The 18,342-nt window shown below is 39.9% G+C and overlaps 1 protein-coding gene across 2 annotated transcripts in view; it reads left to right on the forward strand.

Moving 5' to 3' along the window:
- Positions 1–18,342, forward strand: part of ipo8 (importin 8) — a 111,078-nt gene that overhangs the window by 42,716 nt on the left and 50,020 nt on the right. For both annotated transcript variants that reach the window (XM_080190682.1, XM_080190683.1), the window contains 6 exons: positions 1,391–1,549; positions 4,845–5,001; positions 10,090–10,179; positions 11,473–11,567; positions 14,877–14,961; positions 16,737–16,871. In XM_080190682.1, coding sequence (XP_080046808.1) covers positions 1,391–1,549; positions 4,845–5,001; positions 10,090–10,179; positions 11,473–11,567; positions 14,877–14,961; positions 16,737–16,871 — 721 coding nt within the window. The remainder of the gene's footprint in view (positions 1–1,390; positions 1,550–4,844; positions 5,002–10,089; positions 10,180–11,472; positions 11,568–14,876; positions 14,962–16,736; positions 16,872–18,342) is intronic.

Here is an 18,342-nt window from a genome sequence, read left to right on the forward strand (position 1 = left end):
TCTGAGAAGGAGAGAGTGCAGAATATATTTGAAATGATGTTACCTGGTATGCGAAAAAATGAAGAATCATTTTGAAAAACTGGGATTGGTTTTTATTAGAACAGGATATTGTGAAGTGATTTAATAGTTTAAACTTAATGGTCTCCTCCAATGTAAGATTGAGTCTCATGTTGTTGTCTGTACAAAACGAACAAGCAAATTTTATCTGTTGAGCATCTTCTCAAAGGTAATTAGCATCACCAGAAAAAACTTGAAACACATTATTTGCATATGTGTGAGCCATGGATGATGGGGGTTCTTGTTCTGATGTTCGACTGGTCTCTCTTGTACTTGGTGTTAAGAAATTTTAAAAAAGACACAGCATTTCCCAGCAATTGAATCTTCAAAAGAAATGTCAAAAGTTTAATTACTCATGACTTGAAAACAACGAGCGCTCTTACCCAATCTACCACAACTACCAATGGGTGTGTGCAAGTTATATAGAAACATAGAAAATTATGGAAGGATATGTGTGCCATGAAGACTCCTGAAGTGTACTATGAATAAAATGATTCAAAATTCATGTAATTAAACCAAAACTAACCTTCATCTTCAGCTCTGTGGTCAGCATTTCCAAAATATGACAAATCTTGGAACTTGGCTGAAACTTGGACTGAGAAGTTTCAAAACAAAGTTCCCAGTGAGGGAAGAAGATAAAGTATCTCAATTTTTTTAATCATGTAGAGTAGTGCCATCACATATAAAAATTTGGGATCCACTAGTCTAGGGCATTTAATACAGAGCATTTCTGACAAACTAGTGAAAGGAATGACAGCAGGTGATCTTGGGAAAAATCACCCTATGAAAACCCAGTCCCTACCTGCTGTAGATATCTAGTTTGGGAATGCAGGTGAAAACCTTTCTTTCGTGAGCATTAAATGTTTTGAGAGAACGGAACTGTGTTTTTTGCAACAACTAACTATTGAGCAGAGGGCTGCCTACATTTGTATATACAATTTGTGTTGCCTGTCTTTGAACAGCAATGAAATGCCACCATGCAGAACAGTAGCTGATAATGTGAGGTGTTACTGAGGTATCTTCAGTGCCACTCTGCACCAAGAGTGGCTGTTGTGAACCTCTTCTGATAATTTCCGAATCTTCCCACAGTCCCCGTTTTCCATGAGGAAGCACAATGAATAGTTGTTTTCTTAAACAGCTCTGACATCCTTCTCTGAGTAATCACAATCAGAATTAAGCACTTTCACAGGGGTTGAGATTTCGTGCCTTTTGTTATGTTGGTTCATTTCTCATTTGGTTGCTTTCTTGGGCACTCCAAGTCTCCAGTGGAAAAGTTATAAAGTTTCTATCTTATGGACACATGACTATTTACATGCTAATATCATGTTTGAAGGTCTCAGCTGGCTGTATGTCTTCGTGCTATCATTAAGTACGATTTCCCAGGACGATGGACAGCGGTGGTGGACAAAATTGGATTTTTCCTGCAATCACTAAATAATGCAAGCTGGCTCGGCAGTCTAATGTGTCTGTATCAGCTGGTCAGGACTTATGAGTAAGTATCTACAATGTGTATACTTTTGTCTGTGTTGACTAATCAATATTTAAATTGATTAAAATATGTTGAAGATGAGCTTGGTTGAGCAACCATTGTAACTGTTGCTCAAGTTTATAGTAGGATCTTATTTAAGATCCACAATCAGAAAGAACCATCTTGATGTCAAGACTGCAGATAATCTGATTTCTTGCATAAGAAAGGCTCATTATAGCAGAATATTACATTAAATATCATAGTTTTTAAAAGCCAAATAATCATGTTCAGTGGGGAAAGCTGATTTTAAAATATTGACAGTGATTTTTAAACTAAAATCTTGCAGTACTTATATAAAAGCACAAAACCAAGGATGCTGGTAACCTGAAATAAAAACACAATGCTCAACTCCACTGGTCTGGCAGCATTTGTTGGGAGATAGAGTCCATGTTTCTGGTCTGTGACCTTTCATCAGAATGATCTACATTCAGTCCTTAATACCTTCATCCCCTACCAGGACAGTCAGAGAATTCTGTGTGTCTACTTTGAATAGAACATAGAACATAACAGCGCAGGACAGGCCCTTCGGCCCACGATGTTGCGCCGACCAGTTAAAAAACAATGGCCCTCTAACCTAAACCAATCCCTTTCCATCCATAAACCTATCCACGGATCTCTTAAACGCCCCCAAACTAGGCGCATTTACAACTGCAGCAGGCAGGGCATTCCAATCCCTCACCACCCTCTGGGTAAAGAACCTACCCCTGACATCCGTCCTATAACTACCCCCCCCTCAATTTAAAGCCATGCCCCCTCGTGCTAGCTTTCTCCATCCGAGGAAAAAGGCTATCACTGTCCACCCTATCTAAACCTCTAATCACCTTATATGTTTCAATAAGACCCCCTCTTAGCCACCTTCTTTCTAGCGAAAACAACCCCAAATCCCTCAGTCTCTCCTCATAGGACCTCCCCTCCATACCAGGCAACATCCTGGTAAACCTCCTCTGCACCCTCTCCAAAGCCTCCACATCCTTCCTATAATGTGGGGACCAGAACTGCACACAATACTCCAAGTACGGCCGCACCAGAGTTGTGTACAGTTGCAACATGACGCTGCGACTCCTAAATTCAATCCCCCTACCAATAAACGCCAAGACACCGTATGCCGCCTTAACAACCTTATCTACTTGATTCCCAACTTTCAGGGATCTATGTACACATACACCTAGATCCCTCTGTTCATCCACACTATTCAGAGTCCTCCCGTTAGCCCTATACTCGACACATCTGTTATTCCTACCAAAGTGAATTACCTCACACTTCTCCGCATTAAACTCCATCCGCCACCTCAGCAACCTGTCTAAGTCTCCCTGCAAACTATGACACCCTTCCTCACAATCTACCACACCTCCGACTTTGGTGTCATCAGCAAATTTACTAATCCACCCAGCTATACCCTCATCCAGATCATTAATAAAAATTACAAACAGCAGTGGCCCCAAAACAGATCCCTGAGGCACACTCGTAACTGAACTGAACTCCATGGCGAATACTTACCATCAACCACCACCCTCTGTCTCCTATCTGCTAGCCAATTCCTGATCCAATTACCTAGATTACCCCAATCCCATACATCTGCATTTTCTGCAGAAGCCTTCCATGGTGAACCTTATCAAACGCCTTTCTAAAATCCATATATACCACGTCAACTGCCTTACCCCCATCCACCTCTTTGAGGCTTTTAGAGGCTCAGCCAGTCCTCTATCTGGCTGAATTTGTTCTCACATTGAACAATCTTCCCATTTCCAACTCCAATCACTTCCTCAAAGTAAAGGTGTTGCTCTGATGCCAGTATGAATCCTTGCAATGCCTGCCTTTTCATGGGATATATGCAATGTTCTTTGTTCTAGTGCTACTCAGGACCTTCCTGCACTTCTTTTTTTCTGGTATGTTGATTGTGTTGTATTCACCCCGAATGGAAAACGCCATTGACTTTGCTTTCAATTTTCTCCTTCTCTGGTCTTCTCTAACTCCAACTCTTCCTTTCCTTGACTTCCCTATCTGTGTTTTTGGGATAGGCTGTCAACCAATATTCGCTATAAACCTACTAACTCCCACAGTGTGATGACACTTCCCCATCTCTTGTAAGGACAGTTCCTCATTGCCAGTACAGATGCGATGGAGAAACAATGCAACACTCTATAGTAATGTTTCTGATATGTGAGCTCTGATGAAAGGCCACAGACCTGAAACTTTAACTCTGTATTTGCAGCATTTTCTGTTTCTATTTCAATAAATTGCTTTTTTTTTGAACCATGATTTTATCTCGGAAGCGAGCCTCATAGAGACAGGATTGTTGTACTTTTCCAGAAATAATTGAGAATGGCAACCGGACCTCCCATGAGATGGCTCACAGGGAGGCATAGAAGATACAAAACCATTGAAACAGGCAATAGTACAGGGTGCCAACAGAGATCGTGGATGTAAGGTCAATTCAAAAAGTCAGTTGTATGAGAACCCTGGATGATGGAGGTTGCACAGCTGTAAAATATTGAGTTTTCAGACTGACAGTGGTCACCTTGTTCTTGTGGAATGCTCAGTTTTTTTTTTCTGAATTGATTATTTTGTTTATTACATACTTTTGAATTGGTATTTGTTAGTATTTTGCAAAAGCAAAATATAAGCAAATAAAGCAAAAGTTTTGAGACTGGATAGGCATTTGGAAGGGTGGCAGCACACTGCATTCACCAATTTTATACTATTGCTCAGCAATCTCCTTTGCTACTGCTGACAAGTTAGGTTTGCTAACTTTTTGAATAACAAGGGATTTAGTACCATTAAATGCAAAACGTTTTATTCTGCTATGAATTTGAAGCCACATTAGCCTAGGCAAGTGTCGATTTAAAACCACAAAATCTAATTGCCGTAAAGAAGCGCAAGTCTCAAGTTTAATTGCAGTTTAACTGCTGTTACAGGGGGAAGTTTGAACATTATTAGGTGCATGTAAATCTCTGACTGGGATCAATCTGCCAACATTCCTTGTGGCCCACCTGCATTTGACTTTGGCACAAACAGACAGCTTCTCATTTTCCCTCTAACTTTTGATATCTCTAAATGTGATAAGCAAAGTGTAACTGCAGAGCTCAGAAGCTAAGTTTTGAGAAAAAGAAGTCAATATTGCCTCTAACTATTGAGTTGCTTTCTTTTTCATGTTCTTCTGTTGAGATTGTGTGATGAAGCTCGTTTCTTCCTAATTCTGGTGCACATGAGCTGGTGCAGTCTCAAATACATTGCTAAATCTTAATGTGTTTTTCTTCAGATTCAAGAAGGCAGAGGAACGAGATCCTCTGATAGCAGCGATGCAGATATTTTTACCACGGATTCAGCAGCAAATCTTGCAACTTCTACCTGATGCAAGCCATTGGTCAGTGCTGATTCAGAAGCAGATCCTAAAAATCTTCTTTGCACTTGTTCAGGTATGAACAATAGCCAGGACGGAAAAAATGCATTTCTTAATTACTGGAGTTGTCTTCATTTGATGGACTAGTTTATAAATCTGGGTGATAACCACTTACAGTTGTGCAAGTAAGCCTAATTGAGAGGGTGGAACATAAATGGATTTCTAACTCTGGGAGCAGAGTTGGCAGGTCAAATAGGATGACAGATTATAATATTAATATGACTCTTGGCAGTGTGTAAGATCAGAAGGATCTTGGGGTCCGGGTTCATAGGACACTCAAAGCAGCTTCGCAGGTAGAGACTGTGGTTAAGAAGGCGTATGGTGTACTGGCATTCATCAATCGAGGAATTGAGTTTAGGAGTCGGGAGATAATGCTGCAGCTGTGTAAGACCCTGGTCAGACTCCACTTGGAGTACTGTGCGCAGTTCTGGTCGCCTCATTACAGAAAGGATGTGGAAGCCATAGAAAGAGTGCAGAGGAGATTTACAAGGATGTTGCCTGGATTGGGTGGCGTGCCTTATGAGGATAGGTTGAGAGAGCTCAGTCTTTTCTCCTTGGAGCGACGAAGGATGAGGGATGACCTGATAGAGGTGTATAAGATGATGAGAGGTATTGATCGAGTGGATTCTCAGATGCTTTTTCCCAGGGCTGAAATGGTTGCCACAAGAGGACACAGGTTTAGAGTGCTGGGGAGTAGGTACAGAGGAGATGTCGGGGTAAGTTTTTCACTTGGGGTGGTGGATGCATGGAATCGGCTGCTGGCGGAGGTGGTGGAGGTGGATTTGATAGGGTTTTTTAAGAGACTTTTGGATAAGTACATGGAACTTAGTAAGATGGAGGGTTATAGGTATGCCTAGTAGGTAGGGACATGTTCGGCGCAACTTGTGGGCCGAAGGGCCTGTTTGTGCTGTAGTTTTTCTATGTTTCTATGTTTCAGATCCATTGGGCATGACAGTGTAGTGGCTATGCTACTGGACTAATAATCCAGAGAATAAATCCTACGAAAGCAGTTTAAAATTTGAATTTGGTTTATCTGCAAATAAAAAGCTGCATCAGTAAAGTAAACCATAAAGCTGTCAGTGTGTCCTCAAAGCCCCCTTGGTTTGCTACTATCCTTCAGAGAAGTAAACCTGCCCTCAGCTGGTCCAGCCTTTTTATGAGACTGTGACAGGATATGCTGATTCTCACTGTGACCAGGTAGGCTATTCAGCTGGGTTCAATCAGTATTAGTGGTTTGAGAAGGTTCATCACTGCCAGCCTTGCCAGTAACATCCACATTCTGCAAATGATTTTTTTAAAAAGTGACTTGTTTATTCGAGCAGTCTGATTATCCACAACATTCAAGTAACTTTTGCATGATGGAGAAAACTTATGTTTTTGTTGTATTTGATTTTATGTATAGGACATGCACATTATTCTTTATTATATTACAGCTAAATAATGATCTGGTCGTATGAGGAATGGTTGAGGACTCTCGGTCTGTACTTGTTGAAGTTTAGAAGGATGGGGGGAATCTTATTGAAACTTATAGGATACTGCAAGGCCTGAATAGAGTGGATGTGGAGAGGATGTTTCCATGAGTAGGAAAAACTAGAACCAGAGGGCACAACCTCAGGCTAAAGGGTCAATCCTTTAAAACAGATAAGAAGGAATTTCTTCAGCCAGAGAGTGGTGAATCTGTGGAACTCTTTGCCGCAGAAGGTTGTGGAGGCCAGGTCTTTGAGTGTCTTTAGGACAGAGGTAGATAGGTTCTTCATTAATAAGGAGGACAGGGGTTATGGGGAGAAGGCAGGAGAATGGGGATGAGAAAAAAGTGAATTTACTATCAAATAAATCGGTTGGACTGAAACCTGGTGTTGTCAGACTTTTTACTGTGTTTATGGTGAGAAAAGTATCGGCCATGATTGAATGACGGAACAGACTCAATGGGCCAAGTAGCCTAATTCTGCTCCTATGTCTTATGGTGCAAGTATTCCGTGTTTTCAGAGACTCATAAAACAATGATTCGCCTGTAAAGCAGAGTTTTATTAGCTCCAGTGGATTAGCTGGTCCAGCTGTTTTGTTAACATATTTATTAAAGATTTCATATTCTTACTATTCAACATCTAGAGTCTCATCTGCATCCACTATCCACTTAGCTATTCACATTAAAATAAAAGCAAAATACTGCGGATGCTGGAAGCCTGAAATAGAAACAGAAAATGTTGAAAAAACTTTTATTAGCCATCTACATCGTTGTTTGTGAGACTGAGTGTAGATTTGGCTGCCGCATTTCCTACACTACAGTGACTACTCTTCACAAATACCTCACTGATGACAAGCTGTCTTGAGACCGTGAAAAGTGATATAAATTCAAGCCTTTCTTTCATTGTATTCGAAGACACCAGTCTTTGATAATAACCCTTCGATGCCTTGCTCAACTGAGTATTTTTTTTGGTGTGTGCTGGACTCTTAGCATTGATGGATTATTTAAGTACAAGGGCACCCTCAACTGCACGTTTTCAGAAAACGTGTGCATTGCTGCATGGTGCTTTTCTCCACACCTACTCAATATTCTTGTGAGGTTCTGCAGATTTAAGCTTACACTATTGATAGGTATTGAGGTTTTCTAGTTTGTGATGATTTAGCAACATTATGATGCTTATTGTAATGTGGGATACAATGATGGGAACAGTTGCTCCACTTGAACAAATAAAACTGCATTATGGATGAGCAGTTCCTTCTGAGTCTGACAACATGAAACATCAGTTAGTTGCTATCTAACCAGATTCATTTATAACGTGCCAGTCGAATACACAAAACCAAGCACAATTAAAAACTTGACTTTTTAGCCAGTCTGACAACTTTAATGCAAGTCAGTAAGGGAGTGAGTCATGCCTTGGAAATAATTTTCAATCGTCCTAAAACAGGTACCAAATATCCTTCCCATTTCCACGTCACCTCCAGATTTTTAATTCTCTTCCTTTTCTTTTACAAAGATCTGGAAAATAGTTACTTTCCAATACTGACGGTTTTAAAACAAGATGACTTCACACTTTGTAAACAAAAATCACATTGAGACCCAAATAGTTAAATCACAATTTGCATTGAATTTGTAACTCAGAAATTGGCTGTTTTATTTTGTTAGTTATACTTCACATCATTGAAATGCTAACCCCCATATACCTATTCCCACATCTCTACTCTCTTTTCCTTCTAACCTGTTTAACCTGATCTTAAAAGTTGTTGTGATTTCCAGGCTAATTACTAACTTCAGTAGCATACTCTGTATTTCAAAGGAGCAAGGTTTCTTCTCTTTCCTAAATTTATTGTAGGTGATATTGTTTATCTCTTCTAGACCTTTCAACCATTTGAAGAGGTTTGATGCTAGTTGTTCTATATAATCCCATTTTAAGTAACTAATGGCAAGCAGAATTTTAGCGAATTTGCTTCATACCCTCTTTTGTCTCAACATCTGTCGTATTGGCTGTATTGCATACAGTACTCCAACTGTGGTTTTATTAATGCTTTGTGCAACACAAAGTACTGGAAATAATTAGCCAGTTATGCAGCATCTGTGTAAAGAGGAAATGTTTCAGGCCAATAACCTTTCATCGGAACCATTTTGACAGGCTATTCAGCTGAAATGTTCACTCCTCTTTCTCTCCACAGATTTTCCTGACCTGCTGAGCATTTGCTATTTTCATTTCATCTTTCCATAGTTTGCAGCGTTTTACTTTTGTGAGGTTTTATGTAGATTGTTTTATATAGACTGACAAGTACTTCCCATGTATATGCAACTAACCATGTCAGTCAGTGCAGAGCTTTGCAGACTTGCTCTTTCAGCAAAATTTGGGAAGGGATTTGGTGCTGTTTCTAGGTTTTTGTCCAGCAGTTTTAAGTGATCTATTGAGGTTGTTGATGCATCAGACCTGGCCCTGGATTCCATCCAGAGCATAATTGAATATTCTTCCCTTATGCCATAATGAGCCCTCATTATTGTTTGGGCTGGCTTTTGTCTGCTGCCTGGAGTGATGATTTCAATGGATCGAGCTGACCAGGATTATGGTTCACCTCTCCCCACAGTGTTGATGGCATTTTCATTGCTGAAGTCTGCCATTTTCACCCCATTGCACACTATTTTTGCAGATAACCAATAAACGATAATCATGGAAGTAAAGCATGCACAACTATCTAAAGGACACTCGTGCTCTGCTTTTTGTCAGACCGTTTTACTAACAGATGCACAACGGTTAAAGTTCACATGCATTAGCTAAGCAAATATGAGAAGGACTTGCATTTATGAAGTGCCTTTCATAACCTTCGGACGTGCCAAAGTGTCTAACAGCTGTTCAAGTACTTTTGAATTGCAGCCATTGTTGCAGTGTAGAAGTATTGGGATCACACTGCCAACAACTGTCTATTAATCAAATTTTATTTACTAATCAAAAATGTAATTAACAATATTTGAATTTCATTTTCACTGAATAACACTTCGGCTAGTTGTGTTGGGAGGTCCAGTACCTTGTGCCAGTAGTTGTTAGAAAGAAGACTCCTGCCCGCTGATGGCACATGATTAATGTTATTTAAAAAAAATTATTTCTATTACACCTTGCCATCTTTTCAAAAAGATTTGTGCAACTAATTACTTTTTGGAGTACACTGACTGAAGTAACCAATTGGCATGATGCAGTCTCATTATGATCATAATGAGAAGGCCAAAGAAAATAAATGAATCCTCCAAATAGAGAAAATAGAAGAGCTGTCTGTTTACCCATCTTCCAGTAGCTACTCATTGTGATGTTAATCATGTACTTATCCTCTGTTTGTGGTTTTACACAGGATAAAATAATTAAGAAGGGCCAAAACTCTATCAATAATTTTTCTAAGGATGTTTTCCCTCTCTATTATCATTAATTTGCATGATGCTACAGTTCATTGACTTTGCTTAATGCCAAAATTAAAGTAATTTTGAATATTTAGTGTTGTGTGTGACTTAATCACTGTCTACAAATTAAATAAGAGCTAATTTAATGTAAATTTATCATCAGAATTTCTTGACTTTTTTTTTAACATTTTTTGAGATTTGTTCAACTAAGCTGCCTCTCTTGCTTCCCTTTGCTAGTACACACTACCACTGCAACTGGTAAATAAACAAACCATGACTCAGTGGATGGAAATATTTCGGACAATCATTGACCGAGATGTTCCTCCTGTAAGTGTTCTTCTTAATATGTTGACTTTGTTACAATGTACATGTATGTCTGTTCTGTTTTGTCAGATTAATTGGCCATGAGTAATACGATACAAGAATGTTCGCAAATATCACAGACATTTTAGTCATACAGGAACTTCCTGTATCAGTGAGATTAACTGAGATTGTTTTGAACTTCAGTCTCTTTAAGTAATGCATTGTAATTCCTGTCATTGTAGACTGCCAGAAAAAAATGTTCATTCATTATAAGCTACTCTTGCCTTTGCTGATCTAAATTAGTGTGGACATCCTTTTAAACTAAAGAATCAGAAAAGAAAATTATACACTCGCAATGAACCTAACATAAAATAGTAAACTTAAATTTTTTTTTAGTAATTACAAGAATACTATGCCACAAAAATTCAAAATTTTGTTCAGCTTAATTTTAAACCTGGGTTAATAGATGATTGTTAACCAGAGGAATTAGGACCTTGTCCCCCCACCCCCCCCGCCGGTCGCCTCTTGTGCCCCCCGGTCCCCTTGTCCCCTTCCACCCACCCAGCCCCTCCACCTCCCCCTCTCCCTTTGTTCCACCCCCACCCTGCCAGTCCCCCTTGTTGGCCCCCCCCTTGTTTTCCCCCACCACCCCTCCCCTTTCTTTTCCCCCACCACCCCTCCCCTTTGTCCCCCACCTGCCAGGCCCCCTTGTAGTAGCAACCCCCCCCCCACCTCCAATGCTAGCCCCTCTTGTGTCCCCCTTCCCTCCGATAGGTGCATGAGTGATCAAATGCTGGTAAGATACAAGCTCTGATCATAGGAGTTGCAGGCCACTATGAGCCATACATTGGATCTGCCTGAGTTCAATTACGTTTAACCTCCTTGGTTCTAAGTACTAGCATGAAGTATTGGTGGAAATGGGTTGGTCACTGTGTTCTGTTTTGCATCTAGTGAAAACAGATTGAGATGATCAATTATGAGCATTGCATTATTGTTAAGCATGTTGGCTTAGGTGTTTACTCCTTGGAGCACCATGGCAAGACTCAGAAAAGCCCTTGTAACAATACAGCATTTTACCATAATCCTGAAAATTTGTTGTTGATATAGCACTTCTTTGTATCTCAAAAATCTTAAGAAATGCCTTAACTTCTTGAACCAGCCTTTTAGTTTAAGTGAGTGTGAAAACTGAGTCCTCTGTTCCTGCCTCTGTTGTGTTTTGATTTGATAAGTTACAATTGTTGGTGCAATATGTTACTGTGTGCCATTTTGTAGAAGAGGCTGAAAGCTTACATTTTAATCTGTTCCTTAAACTTATAGGAAACATTACAGGTGGATGAAGATGACAGGCCTGAGCTGGTATGGTGGAAGTGTAAGAAATGGGCTTTGCACTTGGTTACCAGACTCTTTGAAAGGTATTGCATAGATCACATAACAGATTGTTTGGCCCTTCTAATCTCACACATCCAGCTCAATCTTTACCTCCATGACCCTAAGCAATGGTCTGTTCCAGGAATCAATTATTTTATTGTGTTAAAGGCTTTCAGATATCAGCCCTTAACGTTGCCTGTTTTAAACCTGTGTTCCATTTTCTGCTGTCATGGTTTAATTTGAGATGGAACCAAAACATCTGTAATTTTGTTTCATGTAAATGTATGATAAAGTGCTGACCAACCTAGCCCATTGCATCTCAGTGTTATGCAACTGAAACAAGCCATTTTCTATTCCTGCTGTCCCACAATCCCTGTCAAAATAACTTGAGTTAATTTAGAAAAAGAACTCTGAAATTGCTGTTTAATCCCTCCCCGAAGGCAATCCAGCAACTTCCAAAAGATAGAATGATTGATGAAACTGGCCTCCATTGAGCCACTTGGTACTTATATGCAGATATTCTATACTCACAGAAAGTACTTTGTAGAGAACTGGCAGAATAAAGTAACATAAACAACACAGAAAAAAGGACCAAGATTTACTTGAAGCAAGACAACATGTCGTTGACTGTTGAGGCAAATCTGGATGCTGCCAGCTGGCAATTACGTGCAGAAATTTGAGAGCAAACAAACGTCTCTAAACCACATTGCTATGTCACTGCGTAGGCAAAATGTGAGAGGGAGACGAATCAATATCATTGGAGAGATCAGTAGGAGAATTCCTTAGGAAGTTGGTCAGGTGAGGCTTGTATTTGGCAATGTCCATTTGCATCATCTATGATCAAATGATGTTCCCTTTATTTTTGGCATCATTGATTAGGGTGGCACGGTAGCATAGTGGTTAGCACTGCTGCTTCACAGCTCCAGGGACCTGGGTTCAATTCCTGGCTTGGGTCACTGTGTGGAGTTTGCACATTCTCCTCGTGTCTGCATGGGTTTCCTCCGGGTACTCTGGTTTCCTCCCACAGTCCAAAGATTAGGTTGATTGGCCATACTAAAAAAAAAGTGCCCCTTAGTGTCCTGAGATGCGTAGGTTAGAGGGCTTAGTGGGTAAAATAATGTAGGGATATGGGGGTAGGGCCTGTGGGATTGTGTTTGGTGTACACTCGATGGGCTGAAGGATCTCTTTCTGCACTGTAGGGTTCTATGATTCTATGATCATCTTGCATCCAGCTCCCTTTTCAATGCTTGCAGCAAATCCACACTGGCTATGTGCTAGCAGCTTATTCCAGAGATTGGTAACTCTGAAAAGAAGCACTTCGTGGCATCCATTCTGGTTTTCCTTTTGTCCTATTCTCCATCCTGACCTGCCTATCTCAAATAACCCATCCACATGTACAGAGTCCAATTCCTCCATTGTCCTCTTCAAGGTCTACACTTTTTCAAAATACATTTTGCCACATTGTCAGCCTGACGTTAATTGTCCTGACAATATTTCGTTCTCCCCGTACCTGCATGGGTTTCCTCCAGGTGCTCTGGTTTTTCCCCCACAGTCTGAAAGGTATGCTGGTTGGTGCATTGACCTGAACAGGCGCCGGATTGTGGCAACTAGTGGAACTTCACACTAACTTCATTACAATGTTAATGTAAGCCTTACTTAAGCCTTACTCAGACTAATAAATAAACTTTAAACACTCTGTTTATGACTCAGATCGTGAATCTTCAGTTCCCTGCGCACAGTAATTCTCAGGTCCTTTTTGTCAGCCTTGAACATGCAACTTAGCATGGCATATGCATGTTTGGAGTTGGCTCTTCTCAATCATGCTACAGTTTTCTATATTAATCCGTCTCTGCTGGACTTTTCCCTGTAACACATTCCAGATCATTGACAAAGATGAAAGACCCAGGACTGTTAACATCAATACCAACAAAACACTGTTGGTAACTGGCTTCAAAGCTGAATCATAGAATCGTAGAACCCTACAGCGCAGAAAGAGGCTGTTCGGCCCATCAAGTCTGCACCGACCACAATCCCACCAGGCCCTGCCCCCATGTTCCTACATATTTTACCTGCTAATCCTTCTGACTTACGCATTTCAGCACACTAAAGGGCAATTTTAGCATGACCAATCAACCTAACGCGCACGCCTTTGGACTGGCACCCTTGTATGCAACCAATTATTTTTCCAATTTAATAGCTGCTTGCTAATCCCATAACCTTATCCTTATGCCTTTTTTGTGGCACTTTATCAGAAGCTTTTGAAGTTATAGATACACACACTCAATTGGGCTTCTGACATCCACCAACTTTGTATTTTTATCAAGGATTTCAATCAGGTTGTGAGACAGAATCCTTTTCGAAAGCCATGTTGAGATTCTTCTTAAAAGATGATTGTACAGTAAATGCCTAATTATCCTTCCTAGCAATCTGTCTATCAGATTGATATGTTAACCTGAAGTTAAAGCATACTTTGTTGCTCCTGACATATTTACCAATGACTTCAATCTAAATAATAAAATAAGTTCATTGCTGCATCTTGCTGACAGAGAGCCTTTGTTAATATCTAGCATTACAGAGACTAAGTGCTGAATTTCATTAATGAATTCTATTTGGGAAGACCGATACTGCAGCATTGTGAATTCGAGCACTAGTAGCATTTGCCAGAGAGTGGTGATGAAATGGGGGAATTCCTCATGTAATAAGTTCCCAATCTCAGAAGTGTTGCTTTGGAAAGCTGCTGAGCAGAGGCCAAGTGATTGAGAGAAGGCCGGTCTGCCGACCTTCATCTAGTATTTGTCTGTAGAGTAAATTGAGCGAAGGCCTGACAAGCTCTGAAGCAGGAAAGGTATTTGTTGGAGGGATGTTTCATGGAGGGAAAGAGCGGGTTATGGAATTCATCAATCTGTGAAGCACACTGCAACCCACCCTCCCAAACAGCTCTTTACGAACAGGACACAGAACAGAAAATGTTGATCAATACTGATTCTGATATGGAATTAATAAAGAGGGGTATGTGAATAACTTAATAAAGCAGAGAGATTGTCTTGAAGCCTAGCATGTGCTCTGTTAGTCTTAGGATAAAAGGTTTAGGTTCTGCTGAATGACTGACCATGTAGTAGTTCCTCAGAGTTAATTCCACATCAGCTTATTGAAAAACTCATTTTGGATTCTAAAGTCCTGATTAATTTTCATCATCTTTCTCCATTATGAATGTAACCCACTAAATTGAATAGATTTACAAAGTAAATCCATTTTTGGGATTTTTACATTTCAGAATATGACCTATTTAAATTCAATTCTATTTTGTTATAATTTGATCATTGGACTTCATTCCAATATCATTTTCTTTGCAGGTATGGAAGTCCTGGAAATGTAACAAAAGAGTATAATGAGTTTGCAGAATTCTTTTTTAAAACATACGCTGTGGGTATTCAGCAGGTAAGAGTGCAGTGATTGCCTTGAGTGGATGCCTGAGATGCTTATTATAGTCGTGTAAAATTAGTGCTGTGCCTGAGTAATTGAGCTATTGTTTGCATTAAACTGCAAAATAATATTTTGCCTTTATATAGTACCTCATCGTGGCTCAAAGTGCTTCAACCAATGAACTACCTTTCGAGTGCGATAGCTGTTATGTAGGCAAACAGAAAAATGTGTTTTAGTGACTCTATTTTTGAGGGTCATTGTTGCCTAGGACACAGAACTTTTTGCTTTTCAATAGCACAAAATGGTCTTATTTTGTTTACCACTGAAGCAAGCAGGTGAGGTCTTGGTTTAACATTAGCACTCCCTCAGTACTGCACAGGAGTGTCAGTTTACATTGTGTCCACCCCTTAACATGGTGCTTGAAGTCACAGCCTTCTGATTCAGACACGAATCTAGTACGACATATTAATTGAGCCAGGTATTACACTGAGTGTTACATTTACTCACGTGGCCAGTAACATGGGTTGTCTCTTGCTGAGTGATTGACAGCTAAATATAATGAGGATAAGCTGAAGGAAAGGCAAAAGATCAAACTTCACGGCCGAGAAGGAGAACAGTTTAGAGAAAACTTCATTGAGACAAAATCATAAATTATATACGGATGAAATTAAAAGCAAAATGTTGTTGATGCTGGAGAGTGGAAATAAAAACAAAGTGCAAGATAAACTGAGCACATCTGGCAGCATCTGTGGAGAGAGAGAGAAACAAAGTTAGTGTTTCCAGTCAACATGTCACTTCAGAACTCAAATGAAATGAAACAGATTAATTGCACTAAAAAAGTGACATCGGAGAATAAGAATCAAAATTGAGGGAAGTCATATTTTTATTGTGTGTCAGGAAAACTGATCCATTTATAATAAATGTTTAGAGTAAACAACAAATTGGGCAATCTCTATTGGAAGCATAATGCAAGTAAAATATTCAAAGAATATTTTACAGTTGCAATCAAAACTTAGACATTGAATGCGGCCAGTTATCCAATGGAAATCCAGTGAAATCAAAAAGAAAGGGATTTCAGCTACACTGATTGCCTCTGGTTTTGAATTATTTGTGGGCAGTTTGTATGCTCATTTAATTTGCAGTGTATCCTTTTTCCAAGAGCCTTGAGCTGCACCCTATGGAAAACAGGCAAAAGAGATGCAAAGGCATGCCATCTATGATTGTTGGATGAATGTTCTTTAAGAAGTGCACTAATATCATTTTATTTTCCTTAATCCTTCTGAGGCTATCAATGTAAATCTTTTTAGCTGGGATGCTGAGTTGAACAGTTATGCAATTTCTGTATTTGAGCATAATAACTGGTTATTGTAAGTGTCATCCAGGTGCAGTTTGGTGGAGCATAAACAGTGACATTTATTGGACAAATGACCCATTTGTGTGCCCTGAATTCTGTATATGAGCATCAGCATTAACTGCAATTGACTGAATCCAATTTCTTATGAGATTGACTTTGTTTTCCAGTGAGAGAGAATTCATATAATTCTTTGACACTGCAAAATTGCAGATGGGGGACTTTCAAAGAAAAAATTGTGACAAAAATAAACTCTCAGATTTCAAATATTGCAAGGAGAGGGTATATTTAGTGATGTTAAAACTCGCAACAGCCAAGTCTGAGTTTCTACTGAAATCGAAAACAGACATTTGTGCTCTAGCTTGCCCCATGTCCAGTTGAGTGGTGTATCAACAGTGCCATTGATTATATATTTCATTAGTTATGCTCCTTGTCTTAGGTGCTGCTAAAGTTGGTAGATCAACACCGACAGAAACAATATGTTGCACCTCGTGTGCTACAGCAAGTCCTTAACTACCTGAATCAAGGTGTCAACCACTCTCTCACGTGGAAACAAATGAAGCCACATATTCAGGTAAGCACCGCTTGAGCTTTGCACATCTGTGCTTGCTCTTCATGCTGCATGCTGTTATCTTGCTGATGAAGGGTGAGATTCATTATTGGAAGCTGGTTTTTCACCATTAGGAAGTTTACACAAAACTCAGATTTCCTTTTTCTTCACTGGCCTAGGAGCACTCCGGCTGGTAATAGTTTCACAGGTTCTACCTCCACAACAAGAGTTTGAATTTATATAATGCCTTTAATGCAGTGAAGCACCCCAAGGCTTTAACAGGCATATTATCAGACAAAATTTGATACTGAATGATATAGGATTTGTTTACCAGAATGGCAACACGGATGGCCAAGGTGATTAAAAAGGCATATGGCATACTTGTCTTCATTGGCCAGGGCATTGAGTACAAAAGTTGTGAAATCATGTTGCAGCTTAAACAAAACCTTGGTTGGGCCACGTTTTGGAGTATTGCATGCCGTTCTGGTCATCACACTACCAGAAGGACATGGGAGCTTTGGAGAGAGTGCAAAGAAGGTTCACCAGGGTGTTGCCTAACCTTGTGAAATCTAACTTGTAACTTATTAATTAGGAATTTTGCAACTGTACTAAATCATAGGAAGGGTGAGTGATAGCGATGTGCTCAAGATCTTTGAGCAGAAAGGACAGCCAAGAGATGGAGCTTTTTAGGAAAGAGGATCATGAGATGATTTGGAAAGAATGTGTATGATACCAGAATGTAAAGGGAGCTTAAGGTGACAATGTCAGTTGCACAGTATGTACTGTATGTGCAACTCCTTCGAATGCATAGGAATGGCAGACAAGAAAAACTGTTTTGGAGCGCAAACAATTGGAATGGGCTAGAAAGGAAAACAGCTGCAGTGTTTTCAGAGGTTCTATGGGAACTAGTAACAGATTTGACAGGGACAGTACTGAGCTGGACTCAGAGGAGCAGATGAAATGTTTGAGATGAAGAATTAATAAGGGGACAAATGGAATAATCGGATTAATCCATAGTGTCACAGCATGCCATTGATCCATTTGCTTGGATTTTGGTGTCATTTGACTATTCTCTAATTTAAAAGAAAATTGACTTCATATTATTAGTAGTAGAACACAGTCTGAAAAATAATTTTGAGTTAGTGCCTGTGGTAAAATGAATTTGGTTTGTTCTCATTGGAACAATGGAGGTCGAGGGGTGACATTGCAGAAATCTACAAGATTATGAGAGGCATGGACAGAGTGGATAGTCAGAAGCTTTTTCCCAGTCAATTACTGGGGGCACAGATTTAAGGTGCAAGGGACAAGGTTTAAAGGAGATATATGAGGCAGATTTTTTTTTTACAAAGAGAGTAGTAGGTGCCTAGAACTTCTTGCAGGGGGAGGTAGTGGAAGCAGATATGGTAGCGACTCTTAAGGGGCATCTGGACAAATACATGAGTAGGACGGGAATGGAGGGATATGGTCCCTGGAAGGGTAGGGAGTTTTAGTTTAA

Source organism: Carcharhinus amblyrhynchos, chromosome 6, assembly GCF_965287045.1.
Source record: "Carcharhinus amblyrhynchos chromosome 6, sCarAmb.v2.hapA, whole genome shotgun sequence".
In the NCBI taxonomy this organism is placed as follows: Eukaryota; Metazoa; Chordata; class Chondrichthyes; order Carcharhiniformes; family Carcharhinidae; genus Carcharhinus; species Carcharhinus amblyrhynchos.